At 47.3% G+C, this 24202-nt stretch overlaps 1 protein-coding gene across 10 annotated transcripts in view; it reads left to right on the forward strand.

Annotated features, from left to right (window-relative positions):
- The window catches only part of Sif (guanine nucleotide exchange factor still life), a 309147-nt gene that overhangs the window by 93568 nt on the left and 191377 nt on the right, over positions 1–24202 (forward strand). For 8 of the 10 annotated variants that reach the window (XM_077684357.1, XM_077684363.1, XM_077684364.1 and 5 more), the window contains exons 3-7: positions 13516–13697; positions 15450–15568; positions 17749–17814; positions 20393–20574; positions 22310–22554. In XM_077684357.1, the coding sequence (XP_077540483.1) occupies positions 13516–13697; positions 15450–15568; positions 17749–17814; positions 20393–20574; positions 22310–22554 (794 nt within the window). The remainder of the gene's footprint in view (positions 1–13515; positions 13698–15449; positions 15569–17748; positions 17815–20392; positions 20575–22309; positions 22555–24202) is intronic. The other 2 variants (XM_077684361.1, XM_077684365.1) reach the window with 1 other exon arrangement.

The raw sequence follows: 24202 nt of genomic DNA on the forward strand, positions 1-24202 counted from the left end.
ATGAGGTGCGCCGTTGTGGAGGGTTCTGAATTAATTTTGACGACCTGAAGATCTTTAACGTGCGCCGAAATCTCGAAAAAACGGGCGTTTTCGCTTTTCGCCTCCATCTGAAAAGCGGCCGCCGTGACCCGGAATCCAACCCGCGTCCTGAGGCTCAGCAGCAGAAGCGTGCTGTTAACTGACCGCGTGCGAATTCATACCGAAATGGCCGGTATTCGTAACGTGCTTATCCGGCCTGCTAATGGGTCAAGGCTGCCCTGACAAATATTTATATCCCTGGCCATTTTTTCCAGCGTAAGCTACACTGCCCGAGGTAGAGCAGATTCGCGTGGACCCTGAAGGGCCGTGCTGCGCAAGCGCGAGGAGCATTGGATTTGGTTGGATTGAATTGGATAGGATTGGTTTTCGATTGGATTGGAGTAAATTGGATTGAATTAGATTGTAAATTCAATACAATTGGAGTAGGGGTCGGTAGAAAATTGGGTGTGCACATTCGCCGGTCTGCGCATTCCAAAGGAGTGACGTCATAGCCGTGGCAGACGCGCTGGCGCCGGCGCGTGCTCAGGTGTGGGCGTCCGTTGCGCAGTAGACACATCTGACGCTGCGCCGGAGCCGCTTGATGGCGTTTCGCGTAGCTCCTGGAGAGCCGTGGTGCGCATGCGCGAGGAGCAGTGACTGGACTGGACTGGACTGGACTGGACTGGACTGGACCGGACCGGACCGGACTGGAGTGGACTGGACTGGACTGGACTGGACTGGACTGGACGGATTGGATTGGATTGGACTGGACTGGACTAAACTGGACTGGACTGGATTTGGATTGGATTGGATTGCTGAACCAAAGCTCACGCTACGTATATCCTGGCATAGCCGAGCTAAGCCACTGCTAATTTGTTTCAGCTGCTTCGCATTTTAATCTCTCCTTGAGTGCTAGCTGTTAGGCCTAACGTCATTTTCGGCGCTTGGAGCGTTCGATCCCCAGCGGCTACATCTGGCGCCGTGGCCATCAATCATTTTTGACCAGTTCGATACTGGCACATTTTATTCGGGGCTTCTTTCTAACTTTGCCTTATGCTGTCTTTCTTTTTTAACTTGGCGTGTCTTGCCCCAGCTGTGAAGCAACGTGACACCAGCGATAGGGCCCCGCCCCAATAATGACCTACAACGTCAAGCCTTCGTGGCGGGGATCATACTTTCTTTCCCTGTTCGCTAAACGGTATATCGGAGTGACCGCCGTTAGTTGGGAAAGCAGTTCGGAGCTAGTTAGTCTCGCGCTTTACGGTGCTAGTTGCCACGAAGTGGCCAGTCGCGGCTGAAAAAAAAAAAAAAAAGACAAAAATCAGAGCGAGAGTAACGGTCAGGGAACTTCTAAAGTGGGGCTGCTCATTTGGGTAAATATTTGTGTTTTAGCCAACATAGAAGTAACGGGAAGGGAGGAAAAAGTAGAGCAGCAAGGAAAGATAGAGTTTCGACAAGACTTGCGTTGGTCTGGAAAGTCTTGCCAAAACGTTGGCTCCGCACTGAGCCGATAGATTTCGCAATGTTTTCTTGTCTCGAGTGTATATATATATATATATATATATATATATATACATACAGAAAGATAGGTGAGCAGTCTACGACGCCAAAGGAGGCATAGGGGTGTGATTAGGCTCTTTTTCTTTTTTTTTTACTACGGTTAATGAAGTGAACGTTTTAAATATACAGAAGAAAGAAAGAAAAACACGCGCCCAGAGTGGGGACCGAACCCACGCCTTTCGATTACATATCGAATGCCTTACCAATTCGGCTATCTGGGCGACTGTGTTCTCCTTCACTTTCTGGGCTATTTATATTTACTTGGAGTGTATCTGACACTTGAGGGTGGTAGCCAGCGCCACTCTGACTACACGGGGAGAAGGGGACCTTCTTTTTAACCCCCGGGGCGTGACTCCAACGTCTACAGCCTGTCATGAGCGGGTAACTGGCGGGAAGCCCTCTTATGCTACCTAGGCATCAAGGCTGCCAGAACCGAGACCCTCGCTAGGCTTTCGCAGAATAATATAGTAAGGAAATGAGGGGCTCGTTGAGGAAATACAGAAAGATAGGTCAGCAGTCTACGACGCCAAAGGAGGCATAGGGGTGTGGTTAGGCTCTTTTTCTTTTTTTTTTTACTACGGTTAATGAAGTGAACGTTTTAAATATACAGAAGAAAGAAAGAAAAACACGCGCCCAGAGTGGGGACCGAACCCACGCCTTTCGATTACATGTCGAATGCCTTACATTATATATATATATATATATATATATATATATATATATATATATATATATATATATATATATATATATAATCCTTGTTAACTCGAGCTCGCATAGCTCGAAATATCTGTTAGGTCGAAACTTTTTCTTGCTGGGCATTTGCCTCCCATAGGTGTTATGTATTTGCCCCTTTATATCGAAACGTTTTTTCGGGGGACCACGTTTATTTATAGATGTCGACAGATGAGGCAAGGGAAAGTCCGCTACAGGCAACTGATAAGGTCTCCGCAAATTCGAAATTCCCGCCGCTGCGGTGGTTCCCTATCCCGCGTGTCAGGCAACTGTTGGAGTGACAAAGTGTGCGTCACCGTGCCGGCCATGGGTGGTGCCACTTGTGTCGCTGGTGATCATGGTTTTCTTATAGGTAAGTCGGACCGCGGCCGGATCCAGCCCTTGCAAGTGCACGAAAAATATTCTTTTCGCCGCGTTATACGTGCTACGCATGTCGTATTGAGTCTTGCTGTATAATGTGTGCTCGGTATTTCTGCGTTTCGCCTAATTCGAAACTTCAGAACAACAAAATCACTCCTTTTTTCGTTCCAGCAAACCACACGAAAAAAAAAATTAACTGGAGATTAATTGGTGGGTTAAAGAATGCGGGAGCATCTCGTCTCTATCCATCGTGAACTTGAGGCTCCGCCCGATGTGCCATCCTAGCTCTATGCTCTATGTGCCATCCTTGCTCAGAATACCGCCACGCGACGTTTCTTGCACGTACCTCGCACACCGTGCCAATTTACCGTGCTCAGCACTCTTACCGTCTCAGTGGTCACGTTTTCTCGCTAGCAGCAGCACCGGCCGCCTGTCGCACCTTTTGTTCTCAACATTATTCGCTGTCATTCGAATTCCTCCCTCTTTTGCTGCCCATACTGGCGCTGCAGACTCGATTCGACAACGCGTACAAGCGGCGGCGCAAGGGGGAAGTCCAGTCGAGGCACAGGCAGCTGGCGAACCGCGCTTAGACTTGCCGTTTTCATGACAACGGGGCCAGCGTTGTGTAGGCAACTCTCTCTACCCTCGAAGGCAGCTCCCTCCACGCGCTCTCTTCTGCGCTTTTCTATCGCGCGCTCTGTTGACATAGCGCCGAGAAAATTTTGCAGACATGCCCCATCTATCGCTCAATAAAAAAAAAATAGCAGTGGCTTAGCTCGGCTATGCCAGGATATACGTAGCGTGAGCTAAGGTTCAGCAATCCAATCCAATCCAATCCAATCCAATCCAATCCAATCCAATCCAATCCATGCAATCCAGTCCAGTCCAGTCCAGTCCAGTCACTGCTCCTCGCGCTTGCGCAGCACGGCTCTCCAGGAGCCACGCGAAACGGCTCTCAAGCGGCTCCGGCGGAGCGTCAGACTTGGCTACTGCGCAACGGAGGCGCACATGCAGCTGGGCACGCGGCGGCGCCTGTGCGTCTGTCGCGGCTATGACATCACTCTACTGGAATGCGCAGGCCGGCGAATGTGCAGGCCCTATTCTCACACACCCGTACTCCACTTGGATTTCCAATCCAATCCAGTACAATCCAATTTAATGCAATCCAATTCAATCCAATGCTCCTCGCGCTTGCGCAGCACGGCCCTTCAATATCCACGCGATACTGCTCAACTCGGCTGGTGTAGCTTACTCTACAAAAAAAGGAGAAACGCGGGTCCTTCAAGTGCGTGCTAGTGCGCTCAGCACAGTCTGCACGCGCGACCGCGGGCCGCGATTGCGCTGCGGCACTACGGCGGGTGCTTCCGCCTACGATCGTCGTACACCCGAGTGACAGAAAGGGCGTTTTCACCAACGCCTTCTAGCAAAAAAAAGGAAGCCTGCTTGGAACGCCATTTTGCTAATCCAAGTTACCAGGTTGTGGGAAAGAAAAGTCAGGAAGCGACCCCTCGCAGAGGCCTGAAGAAGGCGTATTTAGTTCCTGGCATGGCCCGGGTAAGACGGTGGGCGTTATCAGCCAGTCTCTTCTATTCTTACCTAGGTGGCGTTAGTTTCAACTCCCGCATCCATCAGCGCCCCCGCCGCTCGTTTTCCGGCTGTTCTAGATTATTTTTATTTCGCTTTCTGTCGGCGCAAGGACTGACAGGCAAACAACACTGCATCTGCGGTGACGACTCGCACGTACTTCATCAATCGCCCCCCTAGATGAAAGTAAGGTTGGCTTTCGGAGCTATCTCTAGGTTTCTAGAAGGCTGCTCTAGAGTTGTGAGGGGCCGGGTTTGTAGAAAAACGGCGCCTAGATGAACGCCATCTCCTATAGGAACGTCTGAAAGCGCAATAACGTTGAGGGCATAGTACGACATGTTTAGGCAAGGGCATGGCTGAGACATTGCCTCTTGTATTTTATCGCCTCCTGAACGGATAAGCTAACCACGAATCGATTCTAACGGGGCCGATTAAGAGCGTTAGTGAGCACAGAGGTGGCAAAGCGCCTTTTCAAGGTTTTTGAATGGCAAGACGTAAATGGTAGAAGACTCATCTTCTTGGAGCGAGAGTAATATTTTCAGCAAACGGGCTTTGGATGCAACGTCAACTCCAGGTCCAGAAACATGAGGTGCTCGTCACACGGCTCTTCGGTCGTTAATGTAAAATCCACAAGAATGGATGTAAACACGATCAGTAAACACTTTACTTGCTCCTGGCTGTCTGCAGGTGTGGAGCTCGCATCAAATTGGGGTTAGCTTTTCCTATCAGGCTTACAAGCTGCAGGATTCCCCACACCCATGCTTTTCAGTTTGTGTCAAACACTGCTGAAGGAATTACGCAGCCGCGTACCTGTGAAAGAACGTAAAATGACTGCGAAAATGTAGCTGGCAGTCACCCCGTATGTGCGCGGTGTTTCTCACTGACTAAGAAAAACTTTACTGCCCCTTCGTGAAGAAAATTGAGAGAAGCGCGAAATCTTTCTCACAGCCAAACTGCACCAAAAGCGCATCAAAACTACGCTAAAAGTGCGTCCAGTCGACCGTCAAACCTTCAAGACCCCATCCTGGAAACGAAGAACGAACCCACGCAACGATTTGTCGCACACGAAGTAAAAGTATCTACAAACGATCTTAATGTATACCGATACGTGGGTTATGAGATAAAGGTATACTATTGTGCTCATTCTTAATGATCATCATCATCATCATTTATTATAACCGTAAGGGCCCCTTGCGGGGTATTACATAAGGGAGGAGCAAGTACAAAAATTCCACATCAGTGATGATGGTCGATCGTACAGGCGTAGAAGTGAGGCAGATTCTTAATGAAATGACAGCAACACAACAAATATATATATACATATATACATAAAGGAACTGTAGCAATACAAATAAGGATTAATATGAACCATTGATTGGCCAAAAGAACCAATCAATCCTACATATGTCCCCACCTGCGGTCACGTGACCCAACACTCTCTCTCTCATGCACGCACAGTACGATGCGTGCAATGTCTTATCCATAGAACCATTCCTTTTTCGCGATGTTCAAGTAACCGTATCGACACAACGGAAGCCCGTTTCACGCACGCGCCGTGTGTCCAGAGATCTTATCAGTGCTTTTAGGTCGACCAACCGGACTATGGGGAAATGCATTGGTTGTATTGACAGGACGCCATCGGTCCCACTACGAAAGCTTTCGCTTTAAAAAGTTGCAGCTTGAGCCGGGTTCAGCGTTGTGCTTAGCGCACCTAACAAACTTAGTGGTTTGTGCAACGGAGTGAACGGGAAAAAAAAGTTCTGCAGAAATTCGGAGAATGATCTACTAATGCGTAGAATTCTTATGCGGCCTGTCTGGCGTGTGAGTTCTTTCCAGCTAAATTTTTGTTGTTTTTCTAAATCCTGTCCGACCAATTATCTCCAGTTACGCTATTCTAACGATTACAGGGAAAACTTTCGCTAGATCTACATTATTGTGGAAATGCCATGCGGTATACTTTTTTCGGTTTTCGTATTTTTTTATATTTTTGTTATTTTTTATTTTTTCAGAATTTCGTCCGACCAATTATCTCCATGCACGTTATTCTAACGGTTACATTTGGAACTTTCGCTATATCTGCAATATTGTGGAAATGCAGGGCGTTACACGTTTCGCCATTTTCCGTAAGTATTGTATATTTTTCTTATTTTCTTAGTTTTTCAAAATTTCGTTCAACTAGTGATCTCCATTTGCGCGATTTTAACGATTACAGGTGAAACTTTGGCGAAATTTGCATTATTGTGGAAATGCCATGCGGGATACGTTTTCACATTTTCCGTATTTTTTAATATAATTTTTATTTTTTATATTTCAAAATTTCGTTCGACCAATTATCTCCATTTACGTTTTTCTAACGATTACATTTACAACTTTCGCAAAATTTGCGTTTTTTGTGGAAATGCTGGGCGTTACACGCTCCTGAATGCTACGCACTGAAAAGACCGCCATAAAATCCGGCTTAACAAAACAACACGAACTCCCATTCCTGGAATGCAAATCCGGTGTTGTCGATTTTATTCCGCCGGCTTGCGCAAAGTTTTATTCTGGCCAAGCAGCCCGTTGTTTAAATGACCGGCTGTGGGAACACGCAAACACAATGAAGAAAAAAAAAATGCCAGTACTGTCGCCCTACACTGTACGACATGCGGGTGGACGTCCAGGCTTGACGAGACACGTGTGCTTCAAAAAAGGGACAGCGCACAAGATAGATTTTCGAAGCTCACGTAATCTATAAGCAAGAGGATTCACCTGTCAGCATGGTATCTATTGACTTGATACAGAAAGAGCATGAATATCTGGAACGGTGAATGTCGTCACTGCGCATGTTTCCTACGTACAAATATAAACGCGTTTTCTGTCTCTTTTTTTTTATATTGTTCGTCTTTTCCTTTTGTTCGTGTTTCTTTCCCAGGGTATATATTCTTCCACGGCGAAATAAACTCGTTTTTAGTCAGCGCCCCATATTGTCACACTTTCTTGTTTTCTTCCAGCTCTGCTTTTGCAACTTCCGTGTGTTACGAAAAAGGCCGCGCTAATGTGCTTTTGCAATTCATTTCTAGCTTCATCGCTGGTCGTGGTGGTTTTGCCGCGTTCGCTACAAGAGAAAGAGAGTGGTCCTTTATAAAGCAGGCAAGGTTGTTCTGGCACAAACGCTTGGCTTGTTACGCCAGATGGCTGAACAAAAAAAAAACAAAAAAAACATTCTGATCTTATACGTATGACGGCGAGGATGAAGATGATCCGATACTCTCGTAGAGTTAATAGAGAGTTTTAGCACTCCGTCTGCTGTGTCCGCTTTGCGCTTGCCGTGTTTACCGGGACCCGGCCGACTGAGCGTGCGAGCGTGGGAACGGCGAGGCGGACACCCCCCACCTTAAAGGTACCCTGCAACACTTTCGATAAGCGCTTTCACTCTTATTCGCATCTGGAACCACTGCGAAAGACATATTTATCGCCAGCACAGAGCGGCACTGCGTGATTTGCTCGTCGAACCAGATACGCCTTCCATTTCTGCTTTGTCTTTGTGGCTTTTTTTTTAAGTTGCTATCGAAAAGTGTTCATTGCTGCATGTGAAGGAAAACCGTCCAACAGCGGCTACATGGCCTCAGTGACGTAGTTCGAGCCGCCGAAGAACGTCAGGACCGATAAAGAGAGAAAAATCTTTTCAGCGAGTTTACAAGTTATCTGATGGGCATAGAGCAGCAATTTTTGGCAGATGTACTTTGCGACCCCCTAATCTAAGTACTGAGTGTGTTAGGTGACTACGTTCTGCAAGCATTTAAGATTTCAAAAAAAGCCGAAAAAAGTGTTACAGGGTCCCTTTAACGAACGCGCGGGCATGGTGAGAGCCGGCCCGTGGAATTAATCCACTCCTACCGGAATGAATGTACAAGGGCCCAGTCGGATCCGGGTCAACACGGCACGTACAGAACGGACGGACCATACGAAATGCCAAAACTAAACAGTGGTCCAGTCCTGCACTTCTCAGGAAAGACAGCAGTGGTTTTGTCGCTCAAAATACGTGCTTAGGACTGGACCAGGGGCCCGTCGAGTCACACGCTTGCAGCTGCGCAGAGATCAGCTGGTCCAATGGCGCCGTGAGGGAAATCCATTGCGCTGAAAACCTCGCACATTCGCATATGATGTGGTTTAAGTTCTCGCGCACGTCACAAAAGGGAGCAGATTGGGGAGGTGGACTGTGGCACCTTGAGCCGGAAGTGTGTTGTGCAGGCGACATCCAAACAAGTTCTAATTTTGGGAGTTTAGAGCGCCGTAGTGGAGGTCTCCGGATGAGTATTGACCACAAGGAGGTCACCAAACGCGCGCCGAAATCTCAACACACGGGCTATCGGGTGTATTCGACAGTCAGCTGCGCCAGCGGCAAAACCGTTTCGTCAACCTTTAGGAGTTCATGTGGCATCTTAGGGTTGCTGCGGGGGTCCTTAAATTGAAGAAGTGCGTACTGGGGCGGCTAAACAATCCACGTAGATCGCTGAATGCGCCAGGCAGCCCTTTCCCCTGATTCGGTACTTCGAGTGTGGCCGTAAATAGTGGCAGAGAGAGAGAGAGAGAGAGAGAGGAAGCCCTTCCTTTTTAGCAGGATACCTGTGGCGACGTCAGCAACAATGTACCCTGGGAACACTGCAACAAAATATGCTTTGTAATATTTCAGCACTTAACCCGGCGCAAGCGTGTGAGATTCGCGTAGCGTGCTTAACGACATCTAGAACGCCGGGCAAGACAAACGAAAGGTATTGCTCAATTATAAGACTTTGAAAGCTTACAACTTGCTGCTGCGTTTCTACCCAAACGCAAATACAACAGAAGAGTTACCAACGTCTTCACGCAGAGTAAAACAGTACGGTTGTGCCAGAAGTGTTACCGTTTCGGACAGCAGTGTACATCGGGTGAATGCTTTCCGCAATAGTTGAATGAAACAAGAAGTTACAAGCTACGAAATTAAAATAAAAAAGACGACGACAGTTGATTGATTTGATTGATTGTAGGGTTTAACGCGCCGACGCGTGATGAGGCGCGCCGTAGTGGGGGGCTTCGGATTAATTTCGACCACCTGTGGAACTTTAACGTGCGCCGAAATCTCGAACACACGGGCGTTTTTGCTTTTCGCCTCCATCAGAAAAGCGGCCGCCGCGGATGGAAATCGAACCCGCGACCTCGTGCTCAGCAGCGCAACGCCTTGGCCACTGAGTCACCGCGGTGGGTAGACGACTACAGTTATCTAGTGCCGAGAAATTAGAATGCAAGTTTTATATGCACATTCATTAGGCAACGACATGCACATCGAGATAAACGTAATTATTCACGGAGTTGAGGTTAGGCCGAGGTAGTGGTGAAGTTAGGGGCTAAATGAGGTTGATGTGAGGTCTGTGGTGGCTGACCTGCGTTAAGTGACCTTGCCAATCCAGACCTCAACATAAATGCTGAGACCTCAACATAAATGCTCAGGTTCACTTCGAAGGGAGCATGAGAAAACTAGTTCGAGTTTGAGCTGAAGTCAAAGCTGGTGAGGTCACGTTTCACCTTCGAGGAATCGGCGGTCGCTTTCAGACCAGCACATGACGGGCTTGTGGTTTTATTTGTCGTGCGATGAGAGGAAGAGAGAGAGAGAGCGAAAGAGAGAGAGAGAAACATTTTATTGTTTTGTGTGAAGGAGGATGAAGTTAGGACCCTGTGGGGGTCATCCTTAGTCCAAGATACTAGCTAACCGTCCGGGCCCAATCCACCAGTCGCCGCTGGTACGAGTTCTCAAAGCTGGTCAGCCGCTCCACCCGCTGCTCGTAGAGTAACCTTGGAAATAAAATATTGCGAATGGACGCTGGAAAGTAAACTCATGGCCGAATCGGAAACGTTTCTCTGAATGTTCGAGTTTATCCACCCTTAAAAAAAAAAAAAAAAAAAAAAAGATGCGCAGCGAAACATCATGTACCAGCGGTTCAGATTCTTGTAAATTCTTGTAAAATTCTTGTAGCGTGTCAAAAAGGGAAAGCACTGTTATACCCTGTGCGGCGAAGTGTACGCATAGCTTAGTGATAGTTTTTACGATCACTATAAGAATTTATTGTAGTGGTAGGTTTCACAAATTTTTTTGCTGTCGTTTCGCCGTCCTTATTAATGTTTGCGTTTTGTGTACGCGTGCGTGCTTTTCAGCACAGAACTATTCAATCCATAAAGATGGTAATGATAATAGTAATAATAATATAATAATAATTATAACAATGTTAGGAGGTATTAATCAGCACTCCTAAGTGATGACAACCCCTGTTTGTCGCAGCCTTGTTGAAACAGAAAGAATCATTGCGTAGTAAAAACAATTTATGCTGTCTATGCTGAAAGAAAAACAAAATCGAAGCGTGCATTAAAAAACCAAAGAAAGAGAAAAACTTGCAAAGCAACAAACGCCTGTCTTAACTGCACACCGTGTGGGAACGAGGACGTTTTAGGGCCGCACCACTTGTGTAAATATACACAGCTCTCCTGCCGGGTTGGGGGCCCCGCTTTGTCCACAAATAGAGGGCCCGCTGTGTCGCCCACGTGCTTTTGCAAACGGCGGTGACGGGAGCAAACGAAGCAGCAAACGAAGCGACGAAAACACCGCACGCGGGCGTCACAAGCAACACCTGCTTGGATAGAAGGCCGCGCACCTTCAGAACGCCGTCTTATTCTCGTCACGCGATCGACACGCCTTGCTTTGGAGCAACGTCCAATGGCGTTTTCGAACTTTCGCGCGTGAAAACTTGAAGCAGCAGAGTCGCTTTACAAGGATGACTCAGTAAAAAAGGCTGTGTTATATCTGGCAGGTGTTGTGACGCAAGAACCAAAACTAAAAGTTGACGTCACGGGCACAAGGCCTTGTCGTCATCGACGCGGCGTGTTTGTTCAAGGATAAATTGCCTGTTGGAAGCAGTTTTGTTCTGTTTCCTTCGCCTAAAAAACAGACGCGAGGTGCCAACGCCTACATCGAAGTGGATAGAAAAAAAACGAACGTTTTCTCACGAGACACTTAACGTCTTCTGAAGGTTGGAAGAGCTTCCTTTTTGTTCGTTGCTGCTGCTGCTGCTGCTGGAGAAGACGCACGTCAGCTAAAAGCTTTCTTTTTTCCATTCGAATAGGTGCGTGGCATTTAAGGTAACAGATAACCCAACAGACCAAACGTACATGGTAGAGCAAGGACTTTGCCGATGTAATGATAGCTTTGTCAAAGACGGATCAAGCTAGAGGACGTTTTCGACGCCACGCTCATCGCGTTCCTGTTCGGGCAGTGGTCCACTAACGACAAAACGTCGTTAGATGGTACATGACAGCTTTTACGGCCGCTGAGGTTTGAAGGGCGTCAGATGGGATTTGTAGCATGCGTTGCTATCTGTAACGACTGATGACGATGATTTCCTCACAGAATCAATCCCAGTTTCACGATCACCTTCGTCGACAGGGGGCACTGGAAAAAAAGCAAATCTAAAGCGTCATTAATGTTACCTTTACCTTGGTGAACGCTGGACGTTCAGCAGGATTGCATCACGGTCGGAGGGGCGCAGTTAAAATAATGGAGTAGATTGTATAATCAACCGAGTAAACTTTGAGTTGCACTCAGCGGCATTGTTAGCGTATGACTCCTCCTCCTCCTCCTCCTCTCCCGCGGGGATTGGGCAACAAGGCGAAATTAAAGCAAAAGAAAGTTAATGAAGGAAACGCACTTCGTCTCGGGAACTCAGCGATGTTGTTCGACCTTGCTCGTAATAGTACTGCACATGTGCACAGTGTCCAAGTGGCATATCGATTTCGAAGCAAGAAGCGTAGGTGGCGCCACGTACGTTACATTATACAACTCATCCTGTCCATACTGTTGTTTGCGGAAGGTGTAAGAGACATAGAGTTTCGTACAGTTATTATTGCATGAAACTACGGTGAGGAAGAGGTAATTATCAATATAACGAAATCGCGTTTTTTGGATTACTATTGCTTTACTCGAAATGATCCGCGGGCACCATATGTTTTACACGCATTGAAATCCCCGGCACTTAAATCAAAATACTGCTTACAACGCTGTTTTATGCTGTGTACGTTACTTCATTGCAAAGACGCTTTACAGTATTTAAATATTTAGAAGGCAGAAGCGAGGACAGTGTGAGCTGGTGCTGACATTCTGAGCACGAAAGAGCACCAGTTATGGATCCCACGTTCTTTTACTGTTTCGCTCCTGGACAGCCCAACTGGTAGCAGTTTTCTTTAATTGCGAGAGATTGCCCTACGGCATAAGATGATGTTTTAGAGGTACAACATTACACCAGTATCGCGCAAAAATCTAAGAAACCGGCACTGGGGTCCTCATAGCAGTAGCAGTAAGCGTTGTTTGCTGATGCGGAATTAGCCTCGCATGAAAATGCGCGGCAATGGTTCCGCCTAAGCGGCACCTTATTACTTCAGAGACACGGAGTGTAAACAATCCACCCGGGTATCCAATCAGAATCACCGTCGATTGTCTAATGTTGGGTGGCAATCGCACCGTGACAATGCGTAGCATGGAAATGCTTCGCTTGCATTATCACTATTCTGCCTGAGAACAGAGTAACCACAGAAGAAAAAAAAAAAGGATGTTTTTTTTTTACATAAAAGTACACTGAAGCGTAAATGCAAGTTGGCCTCTATGGGTACATTACAATGCCGGGACTGCCTATCGCCTGCACAGCAGTTGTTTACTAACAAAGAAAAGGCCGAAAGTGTGATAAACGGGTATTGCCACCCAGTATGCTTTCCCGCATTATGATTTACACCATCACAAATCCTAAATGGTGGAATGGGTTTTTTCTGAAAAAGGAGCAAAGAGAGGCCTGATCTCAACGTCGAATAGATATACCTGGAAACTTGTGCTTAGCGCGACGTTTTTTTTAAAGCACGTACTTCAGCTACTAAACATCACAATGTAGGCTGTCTTGAAATGCTTTGGCCAACTTACAGGTGGTAGGCCAGCGCCATCTGGTGTTCTAAGAAAGAAAGCCAGCGGCACGTACGGCTGGACCGCAGCAGCGGCGGAAAGTCAGGCGTAGGGTCAAAGAAAGCTTCGCGTTAAATTCAATCGGCAACCAGAGAGTTCCGTGTTCTTATTTTTTCAGCAGTCGCATTCGTTTGCGCAGTGTTGACGAGGTCAATCAAGAGTAAGTCCAACGATTGACTCTCGCTTGATGACGTCTCGTTTTCAAATTCCCGCCATTTAACAAGACCTTTTCCTTTTCCTTCGCGTAGGCTATGGGCCGAGGTGTTCCACGTGAGCGGCCAGGGGGGCGCGGTCAAGTGGCAGCAGGTGTCCGAGGACCTGGTGCCGGTCAACATCACCTGCGTCCAGGACACGCCCGACTGCCTCTTCCACATCACCGCCTACAACTCGCAGGTCGACAAGATACTCGACGTCAGGCTCGTGCAACCCGGTACGTACGCGGTCTACGACTCGCTTTTTCCACCTGAATGTTACGCCAAGAATTCGCGGACAGTTTTATTTTCCGTTGGATTGTTTCTTACTGCGCCTCTCAATGCCTTAATAAGATTAAATTGTGTTGTATTACGCACCGGAGTTACACCTCGACTTAGGCGGACCGTCGTGGAGGGCTCCAAATTATTTTTATCCACCGAGGCAAGCTTAATAATGCCTTTGCGACTCAGTGATGTCCTCTGGCTAATACATTACACGTAACGCTGTTTGTTTGCCACTGAATCGGTGAGTCAGTGCCGAGCAATTCAGCTTATCAATATTGGCGTTTACTTTAAAGGCTGAGCTACTGTTGGCAGGTTCAATGGTGATTGGCCGGATGGCTTTTTGGATTGCCCACAAAGGCCGTATGAAGGCCTGCGTTGGCCGGTAGGAAGTCCTCAGGCCGGTATGAAGTCCTCGCGTTGTACGCAAGAAATGGGCTCGTTTTACTTGAATGAACTGCGGGGAGCTGTCAGGAGCAAATTACGACACAAATCCGAACTTCTCCTGCGTATTGCAGTTCAGAAAATGTCACCCAGTCGAGAGTTGTGGCCGACTGAGAACTCTTGGCTTGTTATAGGGCTAATTCACGAGCCTAAGATCTCCGCGTGTTACACAGTCTTTGATTTTGGAAGTCCGCCAAGGCACTCCACACAAAAGTCAGCCTCTGTAGTGGCACTGCGGGTTTTTATACGCAAGTTTACTGTACTCTTATAACAAACGCTTTGGGGTTAGCGTCAACGTCCTAATGCGAGTTCGGGGATCGGAAAAGCAGCCTCCGAGTGTATCGCATGGTACATTTAAGCAAATGACTCAGAATTTTTTTGCCACTATGTGGTAAAATTGCCATTTTTCATGTCACACATTTGCAGTTGTGTTTATGCGAAAGCCTTATTTCTAATTGAAATGTGCCTTTCAATGACACTGGCGTCGGCTCGAATGGTAAAAAAGCCCAAGGAAGGTCAGAGGGGAGGGAATAAACAAACCAAATTGCATCAGACAAATATAATGGATAATTAACCTTTACCGAAGTTATTTAATGATTGATAGTAATTATTAGTAAGGTGAATTAAAGTAGATTAAGGTGGATTAAGATGACTTAAGATGGATTAAGGGGGATATTGATGAATTGAAGGGATCAATGATTGATTAGCGATTGACAGTAATGATTAGTAAGGGATAATTAAGGGAAAGTAGAGTAGACTAAAATAAAATAAGGTGGATTTAGATGACTTAATGTGGAATAAAAGGTACATAACGGGGATTAAGGTAGAGAATAAGGTGGACTATGATGCATGGAGGTGGGTTAAGGTAGGGATTAGGGTGAGTAAAGATGAATTAACTATGATGAAGCAGCGTGGCTACTTTGTCGACAGGAGCACGCGTTTTTAAAGGGTACTCGTCACAAGAGTACGTCAAGCTTTCGCCTTCAAAGCATGTAGGCAGACTTAAATGCACCGAGAAAGTTTCTTTACCACAAGGACGCCTTTCTAGGTTGCTCTAACAAAACAATAAATAGAAGGTGCGTTCCTGTTTCCTTCTCGGTTTCGCAAGAAATTCTTGTATCTTTGAAATACACAGTTCCACAAACGGCCTTGGAGAGCCATTGTTTGTTTCCACATATAGGTATCGCTGAAAAATCGCAATTGCTTTTGACAGCACTGTCCTGAATGTCTCTTCCTTTCTCTTTTCGTTCACCACACGCGCGCAGGTACCCGCCTCGGCCAGGCGTCCGAGTGCTTCGTCTATTGGAAGGACTCGCACACCGGCGACACATGGGGCTTAAACTTCACCTCACCCCTGGACGCCAAGCAATTTCGAGAATGCTGCGTACGTGGCTCTGCTGTGCTGACACCTCTCCCAACCCCCGTTCGAACTCGGCAACGCTTCAGACTACCAGTGCAGCTGGCGCGATATATATGTGCACATATAGAATCGTTTAAAAGAACAGTAGCAGGTTCTTGTAACCATATAGGAGCATTGTTTATCGACGTTTCTTAGTAATCTAGAATACACGTACAAGCAGGCTTTTAGGGGAGCAGAAAAGAAGTGCGCTGCAGGGTCCTCTTGTCAGGCAGAATAAACAAATCTCGATAATATAAACAGAGCTACGAGCTACGAGTACTGCGAAAATGATTTGCGATAGCGCAAGGTTCTAACACGAAAATAAAAAAAGGAAGGAAAGATTTCTTTTTTCTCGCTGCAGTTTTTTAGAAACGTAATTTCAGAACACACATCAACGCAAGGGCTCTGCAATGTATAAAGCGAACGTTAAGTTAAAAACCACGTTGAGAACTCAGTTGGGAACTTACTTGACCTCTGGTTTTCAAACATTAGGAACCTAAGCGTCAGCGTAGGCCGTGTTGGTTTGATTATCCCGGGAAGTTATCACGCTCCTTCGAGTTGACTTGCTATTTTAGTATTAACTGACAGGTTCTCTTATTATAACTTGTGCATACTGACTGGGTGCTACCCAGTTGAAAACGCCGACAGGCGACATCAGGGTGTCTAGGCCGCCCCGTGTCCCGACCCGACGCGTTGAGGTAATTTTATTAGCACGCATTCAGCACCTGTACAATACGCTCGCAGGAAGCATGGACGTGTTCTACAGCCTTCTTTTAACATTTTTAAGGGGTGACATTGTTTGGCGCGCAGTCCATTGTTTGAGTATTAGAGTACCTAGTAGTAACAAACACTATGCTAATTGGGTTACGTGCGTGTATTTATGCGAGGTAATCGCTTCCACGTGTGTTTCGTGTTTTTATGTAATCTTATCGCATTCATATAAATTTGGTTGTTAGGCGGCACTTTGTAAACTTGCTAGGTTTTCTAGTAGTGTATAGCCTTTGATTTCGATGTGCAGCCTCTCAATTCATGCTTTATATAGTTTTTGTTGCATAGTGGTTTGGAAAGCACTCTTGTATGCCAGCTCTGCTTTCTGTATATTTTTGTTTTTTTGATAACATTCTATTGCTGTAACCCTCTATTGGGTGAAAATTGCGCCGGTATCACGGCCGCCTGGTTGCTCCTGGTCACCATAATAAATATAGTACTAAAATAATAATGTAAATATAATTTATTGTTGTGCATAGCTATATACTATGTAATATGTGGTAATATGTGATAATAATTATTACATATCTCGTAATATCTGTTTTACTTTTATACTAAAACATTGCAAACAAGCATTCTGAAGTTTCCGGAGTCATCTTGTTATATACTCATGGGATTGATAGCATGTAGACACCTTGGCTGCGGTAGGTCAGTTTCGCCTATAGAGGTGGCCAGACTCTACAACTACATTTCTTGTGAACAATATCGAACGTTTACGGCATAGAGCACATTGTACTGTAGTAGTATCGTGCTACAACTGGTGCAAAACCCTAATGTATGTCAAGATCTTTAAAATGCTTGTCTCACCGACATTACCCCTTTCGGCATTGTGCGGCGAGAAAGAATAATTGAGACGAACGAAGGCTTAAATGATTCTCACAATGACACGAAACTAAAAAACCTTGGCTGAGTTCTCTGTCATAGGAATCGATAAAACACACAGTGAAATGTGCAGCGAAATTTGAAGCTGAGCATGATTTGCGGGTCGGCGGCTGTCTTGCGGGTGTGCTTTGCGAGCGACGTCCTGCCGGCGGGTCGCTTCGGCAAAGGTGTACTGGCGTCATTTCCGTGACGGATATGACATCAGCGAAATCTGGGTGTATATCGGCATAAAACACTCTCGTGTTAAAATATAAAACCCGTAAACGAACAACCCTAACGATAACGTACTCTTTAGTTCTAAAGGTTGCTTCTCCGCAAGAAGACCCTGTCTGCAGGGGTGCACCCTTTACAGGCCGCTTGCTCTGTTGTACTGACGTCACTTCCGTGGCGGGTATGGCGTCGGTGAAATCTTTGTGTATCCAGGAATAAAACACTTTCGTGTTAAAAAAAGGGGAGCGGGAGACGTTTGTGCCTGCATTGCCGCTAACGCTTTCGCCCATGTTCTTCCTTTGCAGTCCCCCGCCTTCAAGTTCTCCCGAAAGGCTTCTTCTTCCTATTCGCTCAAGCTAGAACCGCCAAAGGTATATGCCCAATAACCGCTCGCTGTTAACTTTATCGCTGCATGATCATGGCGCGGAGTGCGCCTAGTCTCATTGCTTTCACCGCACAAGGGTGCGCTTTATGCTGGAATGACACGCTACTATGTGTGCTTGCTATAGTCCTATTCATGCTTGTAAACGTGGTGTGGAAAGTGCACGCGTTTAAAATGCGCAGCATCTGGAGTTTCCCTTGCCCCGTGCGCACTATTTCGACGTCCCGATGTTCCCTTGAACCCGCCGCCATTTTGAGAGCAATCGATACCGATGACAGCGCCACTGCCTCAGTGTGACGGGGCTTTGTAAAGCAGGCCTATACAGACGTCAAATGAGATACGAGTATTGGCCGTAGAAACAGTTACAAAGTGTCGGTTCGTGCATACTGATATTTTCAGTGATGTCATTGTGATATCCTGATGTCTGATATATAAATGTTAAATGAAATATTTTGGCCGTAGAAGCAGTAACAAAGTGTTGGTTCGTTCATTGTGGTATACCTTGAACCGTAGAATACACACACGTCTTCGTTCCTTGTGATCGTATTTGCGTTGAAGGAGACCTCGCGGTAGTGGCTATATAAAACAGTGTGCGTGGACGCGATTGGAAAAATGTTCAAACAGGGATGGAGGTCTACAAGATGAGTAGTAGGTTCAAGTCGTCAGGGCAAGGAGGAAAGTGTTATCAGAGTCCCTAGGACTGTGGGATTATCGTGACGCTTTGATGCAAGCCACTGTTGTCAGTGTGGAGGAATTGCGTTGGGTAACACGTTGGAGTCGGCGAGCTGATTCGCATTTCTTATACGCTGGGTTCTCATTACAGTGAATTTGACTACAACCAACATCAGAATGGATTGTTTAGTCAATGAGCTGTCAGGCTGCGCCGAGAACTTTATCAATAGCCCTGGCTACAACAGTGCGCGGGTGGCAACATACTGAACGTGGGATTTTTTTTTTCCTTCAAACTTGATGTGTTGCACTTATGACGATGTATTAGAAGGTAAAATGTTCAGGGAAGGCCCTCGAGATGCCGGATTTCCCTTTTTAGCAGTTTGTACATAACTATTCGGGAAGGCATTTATGACTGAGGTTATGGAAGGCAAATAAGCTTTACATTGTGAACAGCGCAATAGTAGTAGTTCTTCATTTGGGAAAGGGCGCTATTACTCCCTCTGCGTGACATAAACTTTCCGTACCTTCCATAGTTGATGCTGTGCATGCAATAGACCAATAATTTCGTAATGTACTTGTACTGAAGTTGGCCGTATATTACGTGGCCATGAATCACTTTTGAAATGGTTTCTTTGGTGCTTTGATGGCATGCGTATTCGACGTAGAGAGTGACTGCAGTAAAGGCAGAACAAGGAACCACGTAAAATTCAGGGCCTAAGTGCTGTAAAACTTTTGAACCAGCTGGCGGGTGCTTTCAGAACGCTTGTGTACCGCCGGCGTTAGTATTGTGTGCGTTCTTTTACAAGTGGGGTGTTCCCCAAGCACGCCAGCGAAACGCCTTGTAGATGGTAGAATACTGTCGTGCGAGATAGGCGAGCTACGAATGATTGTGTTTGAAAAAGCGTCAGACTTCCGGGTTAGCGCTGGCAGTCTCATCAAAATGAACCTGCTCACAAGATGGTCCTTCCTGTTGCGTCGCTGCGCCGGCCGGTAGAAACTTGTATCGGCGCCCTTGCCCATAACGGATACTTTTCGAGCTAGCAACCTTTTAAGCGTCTTTGAAATGTCCTTGAGATACCCTTTTTGCGACACTACATAGGCTCACTTGTTGGAAAGGGCTATGCCGATTAACGGGGGATATCTTCCAAGCTTGACTCTTCAAACCCGTAGCTTTTAAGCTTTTCATACCTTTAAAACTGCTGTCACTTGTCTCGTCGCGTCGAATGTGGCCGTTCGAGTTTGTTTCGCTTGAATTTTATTGCGTCTACGACGAACTCGCTGAAGATTTTGCTGAAGGGATTCCAATGCAACTTAGTTGTAAAGTAGACGGTCGAGAATCAAAACTGGCAGAATCTCCACTCCGTGGATGATGACGAGGGTGCGGAGTACGGGGACTTGAAATGACATTCAAGTTGCGCCCCGACCGTCATTCGATTTGAACTGTGAGTTGCACCTTGGTTATTCCCTTAATGGAACTGCTACTCACGGCTCAAATCGATTATCGCTTGATGGTGGTGTGTGCACGGATGGAAGCGGACGGACATTGGGAGGTCCTAAGGTACCCCGCATCGTTCCAGGTGAGGGTGTAAGCCGTTTGACTCTGGGGTACTTACTCACGGTCATAGCCCGATGGGTAAGACGACTGACACCAACTCTGTGTGGTCTACCAGATACAGGCTTGAATTCTGTCGGTGCCTTTGTGATTTTTTGCGATTGTAAACGCTATGCACAGGGACGCGAACGGACATTCTGCGGTCCCAAGGTGCTCCGCCCATAATACATAGCAATGACAGTTTCTCGGCGAAAGTGAATTAAAACGGGTGTGTCGCCGTACGCCTCGGGTCGAGGTTAACGCTCTTCTTCCCGTCCTCGTCCCGTGTGTACCGAACCCGCAGCAGAAGTCTTCGAAGAGCAGCAAACGCAAGCCCCAGTCGACACCCAGCTCACCTTCGAGGGGCCGCGCCGAGCTGCAGTGCACGTGCATGACGGCCGAGAACCTGCACCGGGCACGCAACGGACGCGTGCGCTACACGGGCGGCGCGGCCACGCTGCCCAGGGCGCAGCAGCTATCCACCAGGTACACCTATTATGCGGCTTATCTCCTCCTCTTTCTCCTCCCCGTCTTCGTCCTCCTCCCCTCCTCCTCCACCTTCTCCTCGTCTTCATCCTCCCCTTGCTCATTTTCCTCGTCGTCCCCCTTTTCCTCCACAACCCCCGTACTCCTCGCCGTCCTCCTTTTCCTCCTGCTCCTCATCGTTTCCTACTCATCCTCTTCTCTTCATCCTTCTCCCCTATTTCCTCCTCCATTTCCTCCTCTTCCTCGTCCTCCTTCTCCTCCTTTCCTCTTGAGAAGGAAGGAAGGGGTGGAGCATGGAGAGGTAGTTCCGGGAATGACTACTTCACAGGGCCGTTGAGCTTTCGATGGAAGCGTTTACGCTGTACCCGCTTTGGCGTTTGGAGACCTTGATGAACATGTAAGGTCCTACCTTCCAGCGCACGTCTGCCGTATTTTTGCATCTTGACGTCGAAGGAGATTTCGCGTTACACTTCTTAGCTTTCTTCTACGAACAGGAAGGCTGAAATTTGTTTTCCGCGGGACGGCACGTGCTTCTCTCAGCGTGGGATACGTGATTTTTACGGGTGGAGAGGAGGGGGCCGCATGAATGTTTTCATCCTTCGAGAAGATGTGGTCATTCAAAAGAGTGGCGAGGCGCGATAAAACACTGGTAAGAGTTTTAGTAGTACTAGTAGTAACACCTTTATTGGGGAGGACGTTAACAGGCCAGTTTGGCAAGGGCAGTAAGGGAGGAAAGCGCGGCTTCGTTGAAAAGAGCATGACAGCGTTGCTGGGAACAGAGTCGACCCCAGTTGCACTGCTCGTGCTAGGCAACTTTTGATGGAAAGCAGTCCTGTCATTTGTCCATGGAATACTGGACTGGTTGTAGAAGGGTTTAAAGATGTAGTGAGATAGGGAGATGTACTGTCCGTGCACAAGTGTGGATGCAAGCGATGTTAGATTTCTTAGCGTGTGTTTCGTCGCCTCTTTTCCTTGTCGCTCTTAAGTGTTCGCTAGTATGATGATTTCGTTAGATTTCTTCGCCGGTGCCTTGGAACGATGGCAAAAGTCCTTGGTGTCTTTCCTTCTTCTCGTCTGATGTTATACTACGTGGGCCTTCCGTGATTCTGTAGTCACCAAATCCTTCTGCAACAACACACGAAGGGTTAGGTTTGATTTTCAGCCATTGTAACCGTATTTCCTACCCAGAAATGATTGGAAGATAGGGGTGTACATAACGCCTGGAACATGTTGAATACTTCAAGGTTCTAACTTATCCCGAAGACGTGAGTCATAGCTGAGGTGTCTGAAATTAGTAATATACTTCCCAAAAGTCTCACACTTGGGACGTATATGACGGGACCTCATTTCGGTTCACTTAGGCTCGCTTTACAAGAATTCTGCAAAGCCCAAGTTTCTGCGAAGCCCAGCAAGTGGAGCCTGCCAGGTAATGTCCTTCCCTCTTCTCGTCTACCCCCCCTCCATCTCCCTCCTCCCTGTTCACGTGACAAGGAATGAGGGACGTGGAGGAGGAGGTGGAATGGTAAGGGGAGGAACATTACGTGAGTGGCTCCACTTGTTGGGCTTCGCAGGAACTTGGGATATAGAGAAATCTCGTACAGCGATCCGAAGAACGGTGGACGTTAACAGAACGCGACATTGCAGCACTCGTATTGTGGTTTAGTGCATTGACGATCCCCCTCTCCCCCTCTGACGACGTGCTTGCCGATGGCGGTGGTCTGTCTTACGTGTGCAGACAAGCCCTGGAGCACAGCCGGTCAGGCACGAGCAGCGGTCAGGCGTCCGCGAGGGCCACGGCCCGAGCGCAGGCCGTGGCCGCTGCGCTCACCGCGTCCGCGCAGCAGCAGAAGCAGCAGCAGCAACAGCAAGACGCCACGTCGAGCACCACGACGGCCGCCAGCGTGCACGGAGCAGCGACCACGTCTAGGGCCGCCGCGGGTGGCTCGACCGCCTCGTCGCACCGTCGCAGGGCCACCGCTTGTAAGTGTCGGCGAGTGCGCGTGCACGATCGGGGCTGGCCTTGCACTCGATCGACCGACACGAGAGGGGGCATGCCCGGTCGTGCTATACTCGGGAGCAAGTTAAGGACGGCAATAGCTTATGTACGGTATCCCTCCGCTAAGTGACGGACCAGGATGTCAACCGGCGCGCGCGTTTTGAAAGGAGATTGCTATGAATGCGTGATGTCGTCTGCCTTATCTCACGTAGTTGCATATTAAGTCCGAAAAATCACGAAAGGGCTCCTGCCATGTTCAAAATACTCCCAGTAACGCACTACTTGCGCCGCGCGGAGTAACATCCGGCCGCGGTGATTGGGCACAGCGGCAACTTCCGTTGCCGTTCTTAAGTTGTGACTGAGTATGTGGGAAGGGAGTCAGAGCAGACGGGTGCACGTGGCAAGACAGATTGGTACGAAGTATCGTAAAGTTTCGAAAGGACGTCCAACCAAAGTACAGAGATATCAAGGGAAAAATACGGGGTGGGCGATAGTTTAGGTCAGGTGCGAAGAACTACAAAAAAAAAAGTGGTGGCACCGCCAACCAAAACTGCGAAGATACCAAGAAAAAATGCGAGATGGGTGAACTTTCGGGTGAAGTGTGAAAAGGGCAAATTAGTGACCACATCAACACATGAATTAGATGATTTGCGTTTATTTTGTTCACTCATCGGCGCTCAAGCCATTGATTTTTGGGGGTGGTCGATCTTTTGGGTCTTTTAGCAAATTGAATACATCACTCCTGAAGGGAGGTGGGCGATGTTTCGGGGGAGGGCGTTCTCTCGGAACTGTACGGTAGATAGAATATGCCGAGACGTTCATAGCTTTGGGGATTTGAAAGGACCCATTCGCAGGTCATAATAGAGTGCTCCAGCAAATTTAGGGTAAACCCCCAAAGTGGAGTACGTTTCTGTGTAGGAGGATTTGACATTTACCGGAATTGCAGCCGTACTGCTACAAAGGAAAGCTATACAGCTTTGAAGGCAAAAAACAGCGCAAAAAAAAAAAAACGACACGTAAGACGAGAAAAAGACAAACACGGGCGGTGTCTTACGTGTCGTTTTTTTGCGCTGTTTTTTGCCTTCAGTATGAACCAACTAGCCCATCTTCACACTTTATACAGCTTTATCGGAAACTTCGCAGATGAAAAATTCGTCGTGGTCCACGATCCTTCCGGCCTAGGTTCAAAATTCTGGTCCAGGATCGTCCTGGTCTAGGACGATTTTTTTTTCAACGGCGAAGATTCCGATAAAGTTGTATTGCATTACTTCGTAGCAGTACTGCTGCATTTCAGGCAAATGCCGAGCTTTCCTACTCATGAGAAAATAGTAGAAAATATAGTGGAGGCGCATACAAACAGATTGGGTGCTGAGAGTAAGCTGGCGTCGCCGCCAAATTCAAGTAGGTAGAACGTACAGCGAAGGCGTGGCATAGGATCGCGAAAAAAAGTAAGGCTGAAAGATAAAAACACTCGCTCTTTCGGTACAGATCGTTACACATGCTTATGGCTACATCTGCATGCAAGAAAGGACGCTCGGTGCCATGAACTTTGCCAGTACGTTGTTTTGCCGACGCCAACCTAAGACCAGCCTATACGTGTGTATTTGCTTATTAACTTCCGGCCAATCTTAT

Source organism: Haemaphysalis longicornis, unplaced genomic scaffold (assembly GCF_048455015.1).
Source record: "Haemaphysalis longicornis isolate Haplotype H1 unplaced genomic scaffold, Haemaphysalis longicornis Haplotype H1 scaffold_9, whole genome shotgun sequence".
NCBI lineage: Eukaryota > Metazoa > Arthropoda > Arachnida > Ixodida > Ixodidae > Haemaphysalis > Haemaphysalis longicornis.